The 22196-nt window shown below is 34.4% G+C and overlaps 1 protein-coding gene across 4 annotated transcripts; it reads right to left on the bottom strand.

Moving 5' to 3' along the window:
- Positions 1–119: 119 nt before the first annotated feature.
- On the bottom strand, positions 120–18710 carry FU (kinase family with ARM repeat domain-containing protein). Of its 4 annotated transcripts, none has more exons than XM_028254244.2 (23): positions 18468–18710; positions 17825–17961; positions 17655–17729; positions 17120–17212; positions 16884–16958; positions 16623–16715; positions 12494–12557; positions 12272–12356; positions 10406–10478; positions 10258–10326; positions 10083–10163; positions 9884–9971; positions 9643–9795; positions 9010–9148; positions 8381–8552; positions 7779–7877; positions 7149–7697; positions 5463–6611; positions 4956–5189; positions 2039–2182; positions 1743–1823; positions 1454–1642; positions 120–702 (listed from the first exon to the last, which is right to left on the bottom strand). In XM_028254244.2, the coding sequence occupies exons 2-23, from the start codon at positions 17912–17914 to the stop codon at positions 457–459; spliced, it is 4041 nt and encodes a 1346-aa protein (XP_028110045.2). In that variant the 5' UTR covers positions 17915–17961; positions 18468–18710; the 3' UTR covers positions 120–456. The 4 variants fall into 4 exon arrangements, with proteins under 4 accessions (XP_028110045.2, XP_028110043.2, XP_028110044.2 ...); XM_028254242.2 differs by having other exon boundaries at positions 9869–9971; XM_028254243.2 differs by having other exon boundaries at positions 9869–9971; positions 17825–17923; positions 18468–18598.
- Between the last annotated feature and the right edge of the window lie 3486 nt (positions 18711–22196).

A 22196-nucleotide genomic window follows, 5' to 3' on the forward strand; every position in this document is an offset into this window, starting at 1 on the left:
AGAGATGATAAGTGCTTGAAATAATAGGTGTTGGATAGAATTATGCTCAAATAAACATTAGGGATGATAAGGTGCTTGAAAAAATTAACTAGAAAAAATAATCATAATAAAGTATCAACTGAAATAATGATAGACAAAACTGGTATTAATAAAATGCATATCTGACATCAAATTACAATGTGCTAGCCAACCAATTCAAATACATTGGAATCTGATGTCTTGAACACCGGTTATAAGAAGCCATAAACTGTTGTGCTCTTTAACTATTGATCCATATACAAATCTTCATTTTACTTGCTTAAGATTTACAAATTATCCAACAACGTTGGACTTTATGCATCCAATCAAACTTACAAAAGACCAAAGTCATTTTGCTCCGCCCTTCAACAGAAGTGAACCGCGATCATCGATATTGTGTGGAATTCAAGGAAATGGTATTTGTATCTGACACCAACTTCAGGCGTCAGAAGTTTTGCTCACTATGACAGAAGCATAATTAGCAATGGTCGACTCGGGGGATTGTCGCAGCCTTCCAATCACTGGAAATAGGTCTGATGAGCGGAGAAATTCTCTGCACGGTGGGTGCGCACACATCTTCGCCAATGAAAAAAGAGCTATCTTTAAAGGTGACTCGTTTATAGCATCCTTCCTAGTTGGGTTCAAAGCCACCACTGAACAATCTGCTACCAACTTCAATAATGCCTGAAAATGTTTTATTACCACCAAAAAATCGCATCAAAACAGTTCTTGAGGGTAAAAAGTTCCAAGTGTCATGTACATCATAAATTAACTAATGCTAGAAGGTGGCTTTTACCATATGCCATTTGTAATTTTCATCAAATACATGTTATTGTCCCATATAAAAAAATGTCATACCCAGTGCACAAGGCTTTTACTTACAACAGAGTTTGGGAGAGGTAGAAGATAATTATCTTGCCTCCACTTCTTTGTGGAGGCTAACTACCATGATTCGAACCCACGCCACAATGTTGGGAGCAGATAGCACTTGTTGTCATAGCTCTAGGTCACAACCTCTATCTAACCATCTCATATTTGTATCCTTAATGCATAAATTGTATGAAGCCAAGTGTAAAAATCGAATTTTCAATTGAACTATTTGTTTTATCAATAGAAAACTATTGAAATATTTTATGTTGCAGCAAACAAAAACAAACAAATAATTGGCAACCTGATTTTAAAAATGGACAACCCCTAGGCATTTGTGAAGAAAATATAATCATTTTCATTTTGTAGTACAAATATTACATAAGTTCACACGTTAAAGTATATTAACAAGACAAAGGTAGCTCTTGATAGCAATTTAATACAATTTAATGCATTTTATACTTGTTTCACATCTTAACTAAGATACCTTTCTAAACGAAATCAAAAATGAAAAATTAGCGTGGATAACATAACATGTAAAAGTAACAGGAAAAGCATGTCAACAAACCTGCATGGCTCCTTTAGAAACAATATCTTCACAAAGCTTGTTGGAATTGCGAACCAGATTACTTAGAGCACCTGCTGCATTTGCTTTAGTTTTGTCCTCCTCAGCCGAGAGAAGCAAATTTGCAAGTTGAGGAATAGATCTCCTCAGCTCTTCATACAACAGGTCATTGTGGTAGGCAGCATTGCCAATCTAGAAAAAACCAGGGAAGATGTTTGACAATCACTAATGCCAGAAACATAACAGGTTCTAGAATAAAGATCGTCTACATAGTACATGGAAAGGAACTTACAGCAAAGCAAGCAAATTTCCTTGTACGTTTATCTGAATCAGCACATCGATCAATAAGGAGACTAACAATATCACGCTTTGCCTATAATCAAAATTAGGATATAAGATAACTGCAATAGTTCCAGCCTCCCACAAAATATGAAAGAGAATTAACCTTTACTATCATTTATTTCAGTAACATCACAAGATTCAATCACTCAAAAGAACGAAATTCATTCTAAAAGAATCAAAAAGTCTGAAACAGAACAATTTATATGATTTAAAATGTTATGAAGCAATCTATCATTCAGTACTTACCAATGAACTATAGAAATAGGAACTATGCCGACACATGTTGCCTATAGCACTACATGTCTTTGCGCGTACATTGGGATCTTCATGTGTAAGAAAGGCCTTCAAGAACTCCAACATATCAGCCCCATTTATGTATTCATAGAAAACCTGCATATACAAATAATTTAAAGTTGGCAAGTTTCAAAAGATGTTGACCCCCTAGAAAAACACCTCATCCTGAAATCAAATAGATTTGCAACAAGAACACAAGATAAGTAGTTAAATTATTACTTCATCAGTGAACAAGAACTAGCAGAACAAACAGAGTTGGTTGATGTTAAACTTAGTGGCAAAATTACCTTTTAGGTGCATAGTGAAACTAGAATTTTTCTTGCACAAAAGCATTTAGACTTGAATGAATTACACAAATAATTGTCCATATCCATGTATGTATATAAGAGAAAGAGAGAGAGAGAGAGAGAGAGACCCAAGAAGCAGACTGAACTAGTTAAACACATTTCCTTATCATACACAGGTAAATTACAATGTATGGCTTAAATTTCTACATCAAAAACCATCTCTGCAAGACAGAAATCATGACTTGGTTGATAAGACAAAAAGAAATTCCAAAATTTTGAAAAAACAGCAAATCAAGAAAACATAGTGGGCACGGCTATGAAGCACCGACACTTCAAAATAAGTGTCGTTGCCTGTCGGACACAGGGACACAGCGGCAACACCACATGGCACGTCCTTTTATTTAATTAATTTTTTATCAAGGGACACTTCGGAGAACTCCGGGGACACACCAAGTAGTTGTTTTTCCCCCTTTCTTTAGTGGTTTGGATGGATGTTGGTGTTAAGTCACCAATTTTCCCAAAAGCCTAAGCTATTAGGAAATGGGCCCAACAATATATAACAAGCTATCTAACGCCCTCCCTCACATGCAATCCCGTTTTGCACGTGGAGAGACAAATAGAGAATCAAACAACCAAACAAAGAGGAAGAAACTAAACGGGGACATAATACCAAATGCTAAGACTTGAACCCAAGACCTCTTTCAACCAAAACTCTAATACCATGTTAAGTTACTAATTTTTCCAAAAGCCTAAACTATTAGGAAATGGACCCAAACAATGTATATCAAGCTATCTAACAGTTGGTTGTTGAATGTTTATTTCTTTTTGCTTAGATTTGAATACTTAATAGATCATCCATAAATATATAAACGATAAATATTAATTTAAAAGTGATTTTAGTATTAGTTTTTGTTAATTTTAATTTTTTGTGGATGTAATATTAATCTACATAGCAAAAAAAATAATTTTATTGTTGTAACCCTGTCCATATCTCCATTTCATCATGTCCCGTGTCCGCACCTGTGCTTCTTCGGAACACAGTTTTCCATTATGCACATCATTATCTACTAGATATAACATAAATGGCAACGAGAAAATGACCAAGAGAAATGCTGGCTTGACTCTAAAGGCAGTTACTTCATGCAAATGTTGTTGTATTAGGTCTGTTCCCTGTCATCTCTTCTGGCACTCTGAACTGACAACAAAAATCTAAATAACAGTCATTTTGGGCCTTGTTTCTACCTTTGGCTGATATAATTTCTCTAAGCCATTTAACATTTAACATATCAAACCTACCTATTTTAACATTCCTTATCTCCTCATTTATCTTATTCAGTGAAATTCGGCATAGTCCACCTTTACTCATTTTCCTTTGCTGCATTCTTACTGTATTTTTTATGCCCCGAATCAGCTAGTTAAACTTGGGCCTGTCATGTGTTGCACTGCACAAGAGAGCCCTATCCAAATTTAGCTGGTCATTGTTTGTAAGACGCACCCATCACAGAAACCTAACTTCATCCTTTTAATGCTCCTCTTTGTGAAGCGAAGTCCCACATTGCTTGGCTACTAAAGTAATATGCAATATAAAAGCATGAGGGCACCATCACCTCAATAGCTAGTTTTGGGGGTTAAGTTCTACCCAAGTCATCATGGGTTTGAGCATCATCATGAGGGAAGGATTGTTGGTACACAATGCCACTCCCTGCGATTGCTCAAAAAAATTGTTGGTACACAATGCCACTCCATGTGATTGCTCAAAAAATAAGCCTGCGGGGCTCGATGTCGAATGCCATAAAAGACACAAGTGAAGCCCTTAGGGTAGATTGCTGGTGGATCAATAAGATAATATTTTTAAAAAATTTGAACATAGTCTTCAAAAAAACAAATGTTACATAATTTTAATTTAGCTTTTAGAGTTGAGTTCTACCCAAGCCCGAGTAACATGGTATCGAATGCCATAAAAGACACAAGTGAAGCCCTTAGGGTAGATTGCTGGTGGATCAATAAGATAATATTTTAAAAAAATTTGACCATAGTCTTCAAATGTTACATAATTTTAATTTAGTTTTTAGGGTTGAGTTCTACCCAAGCCCGAGTAACATGGTATCAAAGCTGAAGTACCAAGGATGAGTAGGGTGTGTGTCCCTAGCTTGCACATTGCAGGTGCTGCCAAGTGATTACGTTGGGCATGAGGGAAGGTATGAAGAAGTCCCACATTGCTTGGCTACTAAAGTAATATGCAATATAAAAACATGAGGGCACCATCACCTCAATAGCTAGCTTTTAGGGTTGAGTTCTATCCAAGACCGTGTAACACTCTTAAACTAAGATAAAAGTGTGAATAGATATTAAAGGCTGAGGAAAGGAAAAAAACCAATAACAAGTTAGGCATTGCCAAGGTGTCCCCTTGAGCAACACTTCAAGAGGCAAAAGGCCTACTTTATTAAATGATACGGTCAATTGAAGCCATTCCACATACACACAGTGTTATGCTGGGAGCAAAACTAAACTAACACAACAAACATACGATAAAGAATGCCAGTCATTTTCTCGGAATCAATTGGAAAGAGTTAGAACTTGACCTTATCCATACGAGCCAGATCTGAGACTATCATTAGAACATCCATCATAACCTCTCTTGGACATGAACCACCAAGCAACCTTCTCACTCTGCCAGGATCCAACAAACCTTTGCCCAAAAGTTGTACTGCAAGAGGCCGATGGCTTATCATTTTAGCAAGAAATGCAACAGGTCTTGCAACATCTTTTAACTCCATATGTTCCAAGCACCGAAGAATAATGGCAGGGACTCCTACCTGTAACTTAGAAGCAATTATGTAAGAAACCAAAAAAAAAATATATATATATATATATAGGCTGTGAGACACCAATATCAGCATGTAGCATTTAATGTTTATTTTTAATGTTAAATGCAAAATAGATTTAACAAATGCTTTTAAAGTGAAACATATTTTATTTTGATGCAATTCATAACAAAGACATAAGAATGCACATGAAAGCGTTTTTCTTTCTCCCTCCATAAAAGGACCCAAAAAATAAAAATAATAAAGGAAAAGATAAGATCTGACCTCCTGAAGGATCTGTATATATTTTGCCATGTTTGTCTCAATTGCTTTTACCATGTCCTTGTCATCCATGCAAACTTTCCCACCAGGTGAACCCATGTTCAGAAGGAACCCACTATTCACTGAAGCAGTGGCAGATGGCAAGCCTGGGGCATTCTGTACTGCAACAAAAGGAAATGCTAGGAGATCAACCACGGCATTTATTATATCTCTGATCCCATCCTTCCCCCCACCAGGTCCACTCCAACATCTTACAAGCTTGAGATGTGCATCAGATATCAAATCAGTGATGAACCTGATGTGCTCACTCCTAACCAAAATCTGACGAAAAGTTGACACTCCACCTGAAAGACATTGACATATTGAAGAAACCGCCCACAAAACCCCAACCGGTGATAGACCAACATGATCGTTTGTATAGTCAATTCCTTGGGAAGAAGCATCTGAATGACTCTTACCCAACAAATCAATCAGAAGCTGAGGGATACCACTTGCACACAACTGTTGAACAGCTAATGCTCCTCCCCACTTCAGTCTAGATTCCAATAAGCCAACACACCCATCCCTAAGACCATGCCAGTGAGAGAGCATACCATTCTGCATAGAAGGCTCTCCATTTTCACCAACTGGTGGAATCTTAAGGTAGTCACAAAGTGTGGCAGTTCGCGGGATCAAAGGCACAGCTATTTCAGATATGGAAGACTCACATGGAACTCCACTTTCGAGGGATAGAATAGATGCAAAAGCCAGCATAGCAGATGCACAATGAAGCTGAAAAGAAGTCTTCGTCCTATCATCAGAAGAAAAATGATGGGCAAGAACAGAATGTCGAGAAAGCTGCTTTTTTGAAGATGTTGTAAGCATAAAAAGTGCAGAATTCCTTCCAGTTGTCTTCAAACACTGTGCAACGGTGGCAAGGATAAGACATGAGTTCAAAACAAGGACACGTGGATTGGCTATTTTGCATTTGACATTGCCAGCTTCTGTTTGGGGATCCTTATTTGAAGATGAAGCACACAAAGCTAATATGGTGAAAATCTCTGAAATAATTGTACCATCCCCTCCACCATTGACAACTGTGGGTTGAGAATTTGATAGTCCACAGAGAACGCTTGAAACAATTCCACTGTGCAGGCAACACCTCAACATAATCTAAAACATTACAAAAATGCATTACACTTCTGAATATGAGACACAAGACAATACGTGGCATTTGGCAAACTAAATGTAGAGAGACTTCCTAGTTATAGACTCTTGCAAACAAATGCAATAAAAAGATGCCATTTACACAAGGTTGAATTTGGGTGCTTAAGCACTTTTTACACAGACATATAGTCCAACGGAATTGGAATAAAACAAGAAAATAACTTCTGTCTAAATTTACCATGAAAAAAAAATCCAGTAAATTAGAATTTGCAAACAAAAATCCTATGTCTATTGCTAGCATATTGTTCCTAAGAAAAAGGAACCCAATGCTTCAAGGATACATTAACACTGATACCGATTGAACATGACAATAAAGTGGAAGGGTATTTGAATTAGTAAATGACCACGCATGCAAATAAGATTTGTAATAAACTAATGCATGGTCTTAGGCTATTAATGTTAAAGAAGATATTAGCAACGTATGCATGTGCTCATGCAATAGATAGAGCTAAACATCAAGATAATGAGGAAAGAAATAATCACCTGGATAGCAGCTGACAGGGCAGCCTCAAGACGTTGACGAAGACAGTAGTAAATAGCAACCTGCGTGGCTTTGGACCTGAGAAATGCTTTTGTCACTGCATCAACAATTTTTGATGACTCTGTTCCGACCAATGAACCTTGGTCATGTTCCCTAATGTCAAGTCGGAGTAATGAACGGCTTCTCAAAGCATTTAGTGGGAATAAATAAGCATTTTCTTTTACAGAAAGAATTTCAAATGCATTTATCAGTGACCAGATAGCCCTACAAGCTTCACAAGCAGCACGCAACAAATGTGTAGAGCCCAATATGAGACTTGAGCCTGAAGTTGCTAAGCACAGACATAAAAGATCTGCTACACCTGATACTTTAGCATGGTCCAAAACCAGTTTAAGAATATTAACCATTGTAGGAGGAGCAGAATCCACCTCAGTAGCCAACGTCGCTCTAGATGCTTTTAGACCCTGAGCTACTCTAGATAACACGACGGCAATGCATGCAGTGGACTCATTTAGAACTTTTCCAGATGCATCATTAGTGCAACCAACAACCTAGAGATTCAATGACATGAGAGCTAAAAGCAAGTTCCAAGATAGCTGATACGGAAAAAATTCCTAAGAAAAGAAAATAACCTGTGAATACAATTGTACAGAAGCAACCCAATGTGTAAGATATGAACTGCCAATCACAACCCCAGAATTATCAACTAGCTTTTTTATGATTGAGAAGCTCTGCACCAGAAATTTTACATGTCTCAGCATCCATTAAAAGGAGACTGCAGCTTGTACTCAACAACAATAAAAATTTTACTAGACAATATGAGAATTTAAGGGATCCACAGGCCTCCCAAAAAAATTAAATTATATCCAGAAACTAATTGCAACATTACTTAAAAGCATGGTAAAGGAAAACAGTCTGCAAGTGGAGAAATTGCCATGCTAAATCTGATAATTAACTCCACAAACTTTTATTAGAAATTAAATGAGTTAGCTGCAATATTGACACTAATCATGACGTTCTGATTATTATAAAAGAAAATGTGGTTAAATGTGCCTTGGAAAAATTTTTAAACTCCAACAAAATAAACAACATTTAAGCAAAAGAGAAATGGTGATTTGGGACAACATTTCAGCTAATTTTCACCTGTAGAACTACAAGCATTACAGCCAAAATGGTAAAGACACAAGAAGTGAAGCCAGAAGCATTCTTCTTTGGAAATCAAGCAAAGATGTACCTTTGCAATTATATCATTAACATCAGGGGATTTTAGATTCAGTATGTTAGCAGTAAACCCAAGCAGTTCATGTATTATTTCATCTAGTACTCCAGAAGAATTGAGAGCTCCAGCTGCAACTAAGTTCAAAAGGATTCTCAGTGACTGGTTTGAACTAAGAATATCTTGATCCCTGGAAAATTACGAGAAGCTGTTAAGCCGGAAGATAAACACAACAAGAATTCTCTAATATGACAAAGACCAAATAAATGGTTATGTAATGAGCACCCAGTAAATAATTTGGCAGGTGACTAGCACGACAAGAATTCACTGAACACCAGTGTCCTGTTCACTGAATCGTTGGGATGGCCCTGAGACACCCAGTTGGTAGATGTTGAGCATTCTAAACACACAACAGAAAACTACAAACATGATGATAATGTCAAAGTGATTAATCATCCTTGACCAAACACACCATTAGGACATTTTCTAACATAAGATTGTCCCAGATTGAGATTTCATCTTGGTACCTCTATGAATTGTCATGCATACACCAATATTGTTGTATTTGATAATTCACTACCAGTTTCGGCGCCAGAATTTTACATCCAAGTACGAACATATTGTTTAAATGCATGCATCCCATTTACCTGCAAGAATTTTGCTCTCCTTTGCACCAGTTCTTTAAAGGTAGCAAAATAACAGATAATGCTTCATTGTCTAGACCAATTAATTTAGCACCCTTGACTGTGCGAGAATTGTTTTCCAACCTATCCAAGGCCTGGCAACCTAAATGAAAAAATATCGTTCGTATAAGTTTCCTATGATTAATACCACAAGCTCAGGAAGTAATTATGCTAACTAAAATCAAGGAAACAAAACGCCCTAAATCAAAGCTACTAAAAAGAAATAAATGCTAGACATGCAACTGGTACATTACACGCTAGTTAGAAAGCCTACAGTGCATAGAATCATGGATAAGTGTGCATTCAGCTCGAGACAGAATAGAGCAGGAAAAGAAATTATAAAAAATTGATAAAAGAAATACAAGGAACAACATAATGGCATTCTATCTAGTAAGGAAAAAAAAAAGGCACATGAAGCTTAAATAAATATTATAAAATAATAAATAAATAAATAACCAAACTTGACAAGAATAAAGAACTAACTGTGTGGTAAATAAGCCACCTATGCATTAAATAAATAAACAAATATATAAAACAAATAAAACATAGCGAAGACAGGGAAAAATGAATATTTTGCCAATTTAGAACATAAGCTACCTGACTGCTCAGCATCAGTGGGAACCGTAAATCCAGGGAACTCCTCCCTCGGTGAAGAATTATCCATCATTATGTTAGGACTATTTGATTGGGCATCACTCCGATGGCTTCGAACACTACCGTTTTCCATAGCAACAGGAGATTGATTTTTACCTATCAGAATGTATCCAATAATAGTTAGATTCACTAAAATCATAATTACATATAATATACAGTGCAGGCTTACTATCAGGACTTGCACCAGCCAATCCAACTGGCAAATAAATGTTTCCTTCACCCCTCCAAGCTGCATTACATCCCCTAGCTGCAGCAGTCGTAGCACAAATCTCCTGGCAATGATTGACAACATTAAAGCATTATTACTTGTATAACTAAACTAACAACTAGAAAAAGAATTCTCCAAAACCTTACTTTATAAGAAAAGCAAAAGTAATTATTACCCTGGGTTCCAGTTCTTCTGAAGTTTCTTTAACAAATGGGTGTACCAGTAGAGCAGGCCAAGTCAGTCTATTATGTGGTTCCTGTACCCCATGATTTAATAACTAAATTAGCAGCTACTAAAATAAATGCTAAAAATAGGCATCCAATAGGCGTAGAGTTTTAGCAAATTAGTACCTTATTAAGCAAACCTCTTAGGAAGCTTTTGAAATTCAAACTCATATTGTCGGGATATTTCACTGGATCCTGGTAGGCAAAACTAACTTGTATCTAAATGCATTTCATTTCAGATTCAGAATTTTATGCAAGGTTTGCACACATTTACCTTAATGATGTGCCGGATGAGTGCATAAACAGAATTTGTATAAAATGGAGGTTGGCCAACAAATAGTTCATACCTGATCATTCCCACAATCAGCTAGTTAGATGACCGACAAGAAAATAGGGTGTACAGAAATATAAGGAGGGTTAATACATGATGGGAATGGTTGCTAATCATGCTGCATGGATAGACAGGATAAGTCCATATAGCTATTCTGATAGATATTTATTTAGTCAAGAAAATAAAACTTGATAATTCCTACACTTGTGCTGTTAGCTGTAGCTGTACAGATTATTCTCATATGCAAGTAACAAATTTCTCTTGGTGACACCAAAACAACAGCCTAGTGGATTGCCTACGTGCTACATCAAAGTTCAAACTCCTAGTGGTGCCAAATGTACACTATACAATTGACATGCTATCTATCAAATATATGGTTTTAAGATGAACAAGTAGTCATCTGATTGTATAATTTCTGAGTAATTTCCTGCAAATCTATCTTAACAAGAGATCTACAAATGCAATTGTCTTCCCATTTTAAACATGAACAAGAAAAAGGGAAAATCATTAATTTTAAAGTCAACACATTGAGAATTCATTCTATAGAACGCCACAGAGAAATATATATATATATATATGTGTGTGTATACATATAAATCATTAGCAATTAGTATCAGTTAACAACATAATTCAGGTATGATTACAGCAATTAAAAACTAAAAGATGATGGGTTAGATAACTTATCTCAGAATACAATTTCCATTAACTTTAAGTTTTGTGATTAATAAAGTAAAAAGTATGCTCAATTTAGTCCCATTAAGGAGGGTGTGGGAGGAATAAATTTTATATAGACCTAACCTTTGGCATTATTTGCCCACAATGCCCGCCGTCAAGTTCAAACCGCAACCTTATGGTTAATAAGCCAAGTTTTAACCACTAAACCTGTGCCCCCTGTTTTGTTATTAATAAAGTATTGTATTAAAACTCATTTTTCCAAAATCCTCAAGTTTTAATCATGTACAATGTGCCTTTAGCAAAGATCAGCTTTTAAAAATACAACTATTTGCAACTCTAATAATTAAAATATATAAAATTAACTGAGCATATGACTTCAAATAGAACCAATTAGAGGAAATTGATCCATGTAGCTAACCTAAAGTAATTAGGACAAAGGGTTGCCAAGTTGAGTTCAAAATAACTAAAAGAAATCACCCTAGTTCTAAAATAAGTAGAATTTTGAGCTTGTTTGCTAGATAATTTGAACTGATTTAACAAGAAAAACTAATTTATTTGGGCTAAGTAAATAAAAAATGATTAATCAGCCTAAATAATCTAAACCAAATGAGCACTTATTATTCCTAAAGGCAAATTTTCAATTTGAAGAAAAGATGGTTCAAAAGGTTCTATTGATTAAGGTGAATAAACAGCATTAGTTGAAAGTGCTTAATAATAAATTAAAATCTAATGAAAACAAAAGACCATAAAAAGAGAGAGCTTAAAATCTTTACAAAAACAAGAATTAGAACATCGTTCAACCAAAATAACTTAGTGCTATGGAAACATAACATCTCCAATGATGTGCTATCCTCCATGCCAATGTCAAATTTTGGCAAAAACTCTCTCAAATGCATCACCATTGATATGCGATCTTTCATGCCAAAATTTGTCAAGGACTCCTGTTTTATATGTGACTTTTTGTGGGGGGAAAAAAAAGAAGAAACGGCATTTACACCATTGAAGCAACATTGCTAAATTTGGCATTGCCTTTTTGGCACCAACAAGTGGAGATGCTCTTAGCAGAATAAGTTTTGGTAAAATAGTAGTATGAAAACAATCAATCCCAAAACAAGAATAAGAAAAAACACATACAAAATGACTCCAAGAGACCATAAATCAGCAGTGTGATTGTAAGGTTGTTCCCGTACCAACTCTGGAGCCATGTATAAAGGAGTCCCTGAAATAAATTCATAAAAGAAGTAGTGAATGACAAAAGGAACAACAAAATCTGTTAGCAATCATTAAGAACTTAACGGTATGTAGCTTTTCCTTCTGTTAGGACTCTGTAATTGTCACTAAAACATGCTAACTAACCTTTTATGGATCTAAGAACAACAGTATTCGTGGACATAGCACGTGCAAAGCCAAAATCACAAAGCTGTGTCAAACAAAACGAATATTATGTTGGGTTCCTTTGATGATGATATAAGATACAAGATTAAATTTTGAGAAATTAAGTAAACATATAGAGCAGGTAAATAAAATCCAATATAAGAAACGACCAAGGCCAGCAGGAAAAGCTCATGACTTCTTTGTGGTGCATAAGCTCAATATCTGCAAACTACTAAGGCATTCAATTTTAATATTTCCCACAAGTAATGAGAGGAATGTCCAAATGATAACTTGAGAACCCTGATGCAATTTACTAATGATAAATTAGATGCATTGGTACATGAAGAAGACTCAAAGAACAATATACCCATGAAATACTCAAATACTAAGCTCGAAGGGATAATGCCCCCACTGATGAAAACCACCAAAGGCACACAAGGAACAATGTATGCAACCCGAGTTATTTATGAATAAAAAATTCATTTCAAAATTAAGAATAAGCAATAATTCTAAAACTTGCAAACCATTTAGCTAAATGCTCGTACACATTTATCTTTCATACAGCCCCGTCAATCCCATATCACTAGTAAACAAGTCTTCATCTCAATTTAAAGAACATAACAATTTTTTGTGCTGCTTCAATTTAATCACTTCCATTCTTCATATTACTTCTGGAAAGGTCTAGAATCTAATTATACCGTTGCTGTCCTCCACTTCACAGCATTTGTTTTTTTCACATTACACATGATGGATCTTTCCAGCTATTATACTGACAAAGCAACATTATCAACAAAAAACATGTGCATGTTCAAAAATTAAAAATGACAATTTTCCACTGTTAATAATTGATCTGGTTTGTTCATGCATCAATGGCACGCTCTAAAATCCATTAACTGCATTCACGTGCTATAGTGACAATTATGATTTAGAAGAGTTGCTAGATATAACATCTAAATGAATATCAATTTTCAGCCAAGTTTCCAAAACTTAGTCCCAACTATTTGGGGCTAGAAGCACCTTCTTTCCTACCATCCTACTCTATTTAAAGATATTATATACTAATTTTTTGTACAACAAAATGATGGTGCAATGTCGTGAAAGAATTTAGCTATATATTGTGATTTTAGAGGTACATTTGGGTGAAATAGGTTATTGTGATTAAGAAATGATGACAATCACAGCCTAAGTACAAGCTTCAAAGCTAGAAAGTCTCCATTCATTATATATTAAACTCCATAAAAGGGGAACTATAACTATTATACATCTTTGTAAATTTTACAAAGAAACAAAACAATAGTCTTGGAAATAATTTGATATCATCCATCAATTTGAATGAACTAAAAAAGACTCAAAAAATGGAGAAAACTTTGAAATGGGCCCACACCACCTTCAAAGCGCTATTAGGAACTTCCATCTTAAAATCAAGGAAATTGAACCTTCTACACTTCGTGCTTTGCATCATTCTAATTACCTTTATAGACATCTTTTGTCTTCCTATCTTTAAAACAACTTCCACCAAACCATGTTAGTTTCTGCTAGTTTAGTCACCAATTTTTAGCAAATAGCCAAATTAAATCAAACAAATTTCTTCTCTCTTTTTTGTATAAATAAAAAAAGTTTATTAAAAAGCATCAAGATGATGCAAAGAACACAAAAATCAAACCAATAACACCCAATCGCTAACTAATCAAATCCTCAACAAAATCTACAAAAACTAACACATCCGGATCAACAGAAACTGTAACCCAACTATGTAAGACAATGAGCAGTCATTGCTCCAACCATTACACTGAGTAAGAAACCCCCTGAAAAATGCGTCTATTTTGCTCTAGCGAAACCAACCACATCAAACAATGACCTACAAGCACCCACGCCTTTTTGCGCCTTCTCCCAACTCTTCCCCCAGCCCAACTTTGCAACACTGCCAACACCGAACTTAGTTGAACCCACACCAAACCAAAAGAAGCAACAATAAGCATCCAAAGACGACAAGCTATTGGACAATGAACAAGCAAGTGATCCACCAACTCCGCATCCCCACAACACATGCAACACCAATTACCAAGAATGTGTTGCCACTGAATCAGGTTTCCAAGAGTTAGAATTCACCCTAAAGCCGCTGTCCACACAAAGAAAGCAATTTTGGATGAACACCTAACTACCCAAACACACTTCCACGAAAAAGAAACAGCCAACCCACCCGCCAAACTATGGTAATACAACGAAACCGAGAACATCCCCTTGCATCTCGAACAACTCCATACCATATTATCAACCCCCACACCCCTAAACAACAATCCATATAGAAAACCCAACAACTCCACCAATTGATCCAGCTCCCAATCCTGTACCTCTCGCCTCAACTGAACATTCCAAACCACAAAAAGGAGCTACAACCATTTCTCTAGTTTAATGAATATATTCAATTCTAATTCCATCTGTTTTTTGCTTTTCCATTACTCGATCTCAATATTATAATTGGAAGTACAACGTACTTATTAAAAAAATTATCATATCCCACTTGAATACTCCATACCATCTACCATGGTAAAAAGGCAATATGAAATTTTCAAATTTTATGTTCTTCAACTTTTTGTAGGATGTATATTTCCATCCAAAACTTGTTTTTGTCATAGCTATCAAAATATTAGAATTCACAATTCACTCTACAATTCATGCATATATCGAGTGAATGAATCTATTTTGGGATAGAATCGGTGATACATCTTATGATTCATTGTTCAATTCATAATTACTAATTCATGCAATTCTTGAAACTATCAAATCTGCCATATTTCGATCCCCTTTTACATCTTTTGTGAAAAATGTTAGAATATAGCTTCTTAAAGGCATATTGTGTGAAAAGAACCAACACTCACATATGATTTGTTGCTCTTTTGGTGATTAGAGGGTTTAATGGGATTGAATTAGACTTGACAAGTTCTTTAACCCTTGCTTTTTTTTTTCTTTTTTTTTTTTTTTGAAGGAAAAAAATGTCAAAATATAACTTCCAATAATGTTTTAAGGCCAAAATAAGTTGAATCATTGAATTATCAGAGTAGGATCAATTAGACTCGACAATTCCACAACATTGTTTTTACTTTTTTTGGACAATAAGTAAACAAGACGCCTTTTCTAGATGCTTTATATAGAAATTAAAGGAGTCATACCTACTCTCTCTTCTTAGTCTATTCTCTTTTGAGTTTGAATGTCAAGAGAGAACATGGTTTTTAAAGAATCTTATGATTGGTAGGAATTGTGATGAAGGCAAATGTCTTCCTAATTAAACAATGCAATCATGTCCTTATATAAGAATTACTCTATAATATGTGATAAAGTTAATTTATTTATTTTGTTTCATGTACATAAAATAAATCAAATTTTAAGATTTATACTAAATCTTATAACACACAATTCACAAAATATGGATATTGATTCACAATATGGTTTGTGTATATAAATAACTCAACAGCATTATGTGCATCAACAACTTAGGCCCCGTTTGGGAATAGGCTACTTTAGTAACTTTTTGGCTATTTGGCTAAAATATGAGCTAAAAAAAACTAGTATGTTTTGGATAACTTTTTGGCTTTTTACGAAAAGATGTGCAAAAAGTAAATAGAAAAAAGAATCTTTGAGTTTTTGATATGGGTTGTTGGCTTTTTGGCTAATTTAGTAACTTTTTGACTTTTTGGCTAAAATGGAGGGTTCCCAAACGAGACCTTAGGTTCAACATAATCAAATAGATATCAAGCTCAAAAACACGCAACTATAGGAGGGCCAAACTAAATCTAACTAGACAATCCAATATGTTTATAAATTTGAGTATCAAATTAGTTCCAAGTTTGTGTAATCAGAGGTTCAACCACAAGAAACATTCACAATCGTGTCAAATTTGAATTACATCATGGGGTTGTTGCATTGCATTTAATAGATGGGCAATTCAAACCTTGTTTAAAGTTTCAGATGTGTTGGTTGCTACAATGCATTTTCAACATCTCTATGTACAACTTCATATGCATATTCAATGACACAGTTAAGCAAATAAAATAGTTCATGTTGAATTTGTGTGTTAAAAGACAAAACAAATTTGCATTTTCAATTAGTCAACCTTTACGATAGAGCCTGCACCAATTAGAATATTTTGTGGCTTCATGTCACGATGGATTATTCGGTTGGAGTGTAAATAATGCAATGCTCTCACCTGAAATTTTCAAAGTCATAAAGTTAGGGTCAAAAGAAAAGCAAAGTATAATGGGTGAGATTATTTATAAACTGCAAGCATGGAATAAACTAATGCTTTTGCATCAAAGCAATCCCATTTGACAAAACCACTGGAAACAAAAAGCAAATATTCAGGATAATAAAGTACCAACTGCTTTGCTATAGCTTGAACTTGTTCTTCAGGCAAGCACTTGTCGTCCTCAAGAATCTCAAATAGTTCACCCTACATATGGATAAAAGTCATCAACCACCCATGCATCTAAGCATTATTAAATATTATTAAACTCCTTGGGCCGCTGGAAATAGTCCTATTTTATAGAATAAGAAACATCTTATACCATGCATTATGCATGTGTTTGCATCTGAGGGAGAGGAAGTAATTACTTGAGCAAATTCAGTGACAACACAAAACTCTTGCTGGCTTTCAAAAGAGTCCAGCATTTCAATTATATTTTCATGCTTCAACTTTCTCAGAATCTGCAGATTTTGCCCATCAACATGAACAATAAATTAGCACCTAACAAAAAAAATTGTTGTGGCAAATGCCAAATATAATCGCTTATATCAAATTACATGTTGCTAAATATCAAGGTAGTGTAGCATGTTATTTTTTTCTTAAAATAAAAATGAGATAGAGAGAAACATGATTGAATTGACTCCAAGATGGCAATGACCATCCTTTTTACGATACTAAAGTGTTTCCACAAGCTAGATTGTTCAAACTTCAGCTGCCAATGGTTACCACTTGAGAAGGGCCAGCCACATGTAATGTGCCACACAATCAAATAGTTGTGCAAGACAACAAACTATTTCACTAACAATTTCACATAATATTAATATCTGCACCTATAAAATAAATGTCACAAAAAATATAGAACACACTTTTTATGACCCAATTACAAAATGTTGGAAGATATACCTCAATTTCCTGTCTTAAGTTATGAATGTCCTTCTCACTTTTACCGTGCTTAAGGATAAATTTCATTGCAACAGTCTGAAACAAATGCAAATCCGGAACACCACCATTAGAAACATGAAGTAAGCGTCAAACATTTGAATCACCGGATGACACTAAAAATGCACATATACCTGGCCCGAGTACTTCCGCCTTCCCTTGTATACCTTCCCAAAAGAACCTTCACCCACAAGCTCAATTACATGGTAGTTTTCAACACCCATATTCTGAATCTGCAGATGATTTTCTTTTCTTTTTAAGGACAGAATTTCTGAAAAGCATAATTAAGTATTCCAATGAGATTGGTCCGCAAATTGACATTACTGGGTTAGTTTAAATTGTTCAGTTCAATATTCCTGTTTTTATCCATTAATTAAACTGTTAAAATTGTCAAACGATTTCTCTATCAGCTAACTGTAAAAAGGGCATAGACACTTCTTCGATAGTTACGACGAACATCAAACAAGCACTATAGCAAACTGATTCAAGCCACATACTAAAAACACAGATAATATAAACTCGAGACCTGGAGAGATTGTTTTTTCATTTATCAACAAAAACAGATAAATTTGATCCGAAATTACAAATTTGGGGACAATTCGCTGTTCTAGATTAAAATCAAACACATTAGTGAACCATACTCGGTCTACATCGTTACTCAGAATTCTATAATCGAACCACGAAAACACACCTAAAAAAATTGAAAATGGAAACGCATAAAACCCTAAAAAACCAATTGACAGAGCACTGGGATAGATCAGTAAAGATAGTGAGTACCTGAGTTGGTGAACTATAAGTCGACAGTAGCGATGGATGAGAATCGATTGCACAGAGAGAGAGAGAGAGAGAGGGACTTTTTTGAAAATGAGAAATTAGAAAAATAAAAAATAAAAAGGAGACGTTTGAAAGTGCATTTTTCCCGCCCGTTGGTTTTCAAGCCATGATACGCTGCAAGCTTATCTACCAATGCAACCCATGGGCCAGACCTTTTTCTTTTCTTCAGGTTTTTTTAACAGAAGTGTTTCCCATATTTGCTTTGTGGCTAAAATAGCCAAAAACATACTCCTTTTTGGTTTTGGCTTTTTGAATAAAAAAACACAAAAAATAAAATTAGTTACATAAGTCAATAAGATAAAATATCATATTCAAACCGTAATCATTACATTTTTTCTCTCACAAAAATCAAAAAAACCAAAAACAAAAACCAAACTATACTACAAAAGTCAGGTTAAAATAGTCAAGAAATCAGGTTATTTTAAATCTTTCCAAACAAAGACTCCGTCTCATTTACTCAGTCCATTATTCTATTTTTTTGTTATTCCAAAAATATGCCCATTTGAAAAGTTAAAATTTTAAATTTAAAAGCTTTTAAAATTATCCCTTACAAAGTAATTATAAATATATTTAAAAATGAGAAAGGGTATTTTTGAAATTTTATCTTTTAAAATTTTAAATTATTTAGTAATTGTAAATATATTTAAAAATGAGAATAAAAGGGTATTTTTGAAATTTTATCTTTTAAAATTTAAATTTAGCCTCCGTTTGGGAAGTGGGTTGGCTTTTTAGCTTTTTGGCTTTTTTGGCTATTTTAGCCTGGGCTTAAAAGCTTGATTTGGGAAGGGCTTTTTGACTTTTTTGAGTTTTTTTGTGAGAGAAGAATGTAATGATTATGGGTTAGATGTGATGTTTTGTTTGTTATGGCTAAAATAGCCTATTTTGTTTTTTGTGGCTAAAATAGCCAAAAAAACCTGTAAACTCACTTACCAAACACAGGCTTAAAGTATTATGATCATATCTCCTTAAAAAGTTTGAATTTTCAAAACTATAAGGACAATTCGTGTTTTAGACAAATCTCAATAAATATATTTATAATTTATCCTAAAATTAAAGTTGTTAAAAAGTGGCACAACCAAAAAAATAAAAATCAAAATTTTAAGAGTTGTCTAGTTACTTATGTTTGTAGTTTTGTTTTTATATTTGTAAACTATTTAGGTGTCGTTTGGGAAGAGCTCATTTGGACTCTTTTGGCTCTTTGAGTCACAAAAGACAGAATAGGCTATTTGAGCCACAACAAACAAAACATCACATCCAACCCATAATCATTACACTCTTCTCTTACAAAAAAAAGTCAAAAAAGTCAAAAAGCCAAAAAGTCCTTCCCAAACCAAGCTTTTGAACCTAGGCTCAAATAATCAAAAAAATTAAAAAGCCAACCCACTTCCCAAACGGAGGCTTAACACTACAAACAAAAACTCACTAAACTGATTTTTTACTTTTTCATAATTATTAAATTTTTATAATCACAAAAAAATTAATTTCATTTGTTTGAAAAAAAATTTCTCTCTCGTCCACTTCTTCCAACTATTACTCAATACTTACCCTACCACTCACCACCATCACTGATAACCTTCTCCAACAATTACCTTCTACGGCCAAGAAACCAACTTCATAACTAAATTTGGTCACCATCTCCTTACTATTAAGAATCATTTTCAGCCATCACCTCCATCAATGGCAACTACATTTAGCTATCATATTCAAGGATTGATTAAACCATCTCTAACCACAGTATCTTCAACCACTAGACATTCAAGTATAAAATTTTAAAACACAGCCTATTTTACTTTTGTTCTTACCAAAACAAAACATAAATATATTTAATATACTTGAATGTCTCAAATTTTAAAAAATTATTATTATTATTATTGTAATTATGGCCTAAATGGCCTTTTTAAATTGGCACTCTAAAATAATTAGGTGTCTGCCAAATCAAAATGATGCGTACACATTTACACCCACGGAGTTCATTCAGGAAGCATCTATTTCTTTTGATAGGAACCGTTTGTTTGTCATGTTGAATGGGATTTGTATTTGTTTATACACTATTGTAGTAATGTTAATTGGTTGAGATTAAATATTTAAAATTACATAAAATCCCTCTTTGTATAAAAGATGATTTTGTTATTTTCGAAAAATGATGACGAATTAGTCTTTCTATCTCCAATCCCATGAGATTATATTTCAATGTCACCTCCCTCCTGTGATTGTTAGTCCCCTCCTTGGAGGGAAATTTCATAGCCCCATAGGATCATGACAAATTTTCAAACCAACAATATTGTTGTGGGCCCATTTTCACTACTAATTCAATTTCGCTATTAATTTCTAAAAACGAACATAGGGTTTACGTTTGTTTAGTGGATTAGGTTGGATGATATTGTTAGAAATGAGTTTTGAAGTTTTGGACAAACAGAATTTTTCTTCAACTTTGATCTAACTTTTAGGTAGGACCCATGCGCCAAAGTTGGCGGGTCTAAGTGGTAACGCGTTGTGATTCACGTAGTATATTTAGTTACTCAAAACCATTATCGAGTGAATGGAAAATTGAAACCAAAGTGAGCTTCATGGAAATAGAATTTTTGTGAAAATTTCTTAAAGATATGGTTTGAGGCTTATCCCACATTGATTCGGTGGGCATACTTTGAGTAGATTTATAAGGCTTGAGTTTGAAACTTAGGGTAGGCCCCAAGGGGCACCCAAGTTTTGTAGAGAGGGAGGTTATGGACAAAATGGGCTAGACCCATTAAACCCAAAATAAACACGCGCGCGTCACTGCCACTGTTTGTTTGGTCGGTCGGGCGGGCTGGGTGGTTGGGTTGGGCTTGTCTGGCCCAATACCTATCTTTTTAGGCAAAAAACATTTGAATTTTATTTTTCTAAAATTAAATTCTAATTTTTTGGAATTTGAATTTCAAAAATTAATTTAAAAATTGGCTCCGGTTTTATTTTTCCCACCCGAACATATTCATATCTGTTCAATACAGTTTTTATCTGTTCAAAACTTGAACCCAACAGATTTGTATCTGTTTATTCAAACCGAACAAGTAACATACCTATTCAAACAGGTTTTGCACCTGTTTAATTCAAACCATACAGCCACAATTTTCCTATATAAAGGCAGTCCCTCATTTGGAATTTTCACTCCAATTTTTCGTCCAAAATTCTGGTTTTGCTCTCTGCATATTTTGTTGCATTAACTACATTAATTTTCTGTGAGAATGAGTGTATACACTTTATGTGTTCGTTGTGTGAATAGTATGTAGTGCTGCTACTTTTCACTATTGATCATTTTATCCTGGGAGATAGACGTCTACAATTTGAAACACCGTAGAGAGAACGAATCTGTCTTAAGGACACAATGTTAAACACTGGACTTGATCAAAACTTTGTTCAACAAATTAATTTGATAAGTAATTAATTTACTTTTTTGTTTTATTATTTTTTTTGTTTCAGATTTTGATTTTATTTTTGTAACAAAATAAAAATCTATTTTATTTTATTTTATTTTCTGGTTTGATTTTTGTAATCAAACAAACTCTCTTATTTCCTTTATTTCTTTTACATTCCGTTTGTTGTTAAGTACACAAACATAATTTATTTTTTAAATACAATGAAGATTGTCTAACAATCTTAAGACAAATTATTTTTTAGTGTTTTCATTGTATTTAA

The sequence above is a fragment of the Camellia sinensis genome, chromosome 1 (genome assembly GCF_055761805.1).
Source record: "Camellia sinensis isolate YWXY chromosome 1, ASM5576180v1, whole genome shotgun sequence".
Taxonomy (NCBI): Eukaryota; Viridiplantae; Streptophyta; class Magnoliopsida; order Ericales; family Theaceae; genus Camellia; species Camellia sinensis.

What these genes read in the sequence shown, in the direction of transcription:
- FU (XM_028254242.2), bottom strand. Translation starts at nt 17,914, where the DNA reads ATGGGTGTTGAAAACTACCATGTAATTGAGCTTGTGGGTGAAGGTTCT. An exon ending in GGAGAGCAAAATTCTTGCAG is followed by an intron (nt 8,553 to 9,009) that starts GTAAATGGGATG and finishes GTAATTTTCCAG; the next exon opens with GGATCAAGATATTCTTAGTT. An exon ending in CCCTGTCAGCTGCTATCCAG is followed by an intron (nt 6,612 to 7,148) that starts GTGATTATTTCT and finishes GTAATGTTTTAG; the next exon opens with ATTATGTTGAGGTGTTGCCT.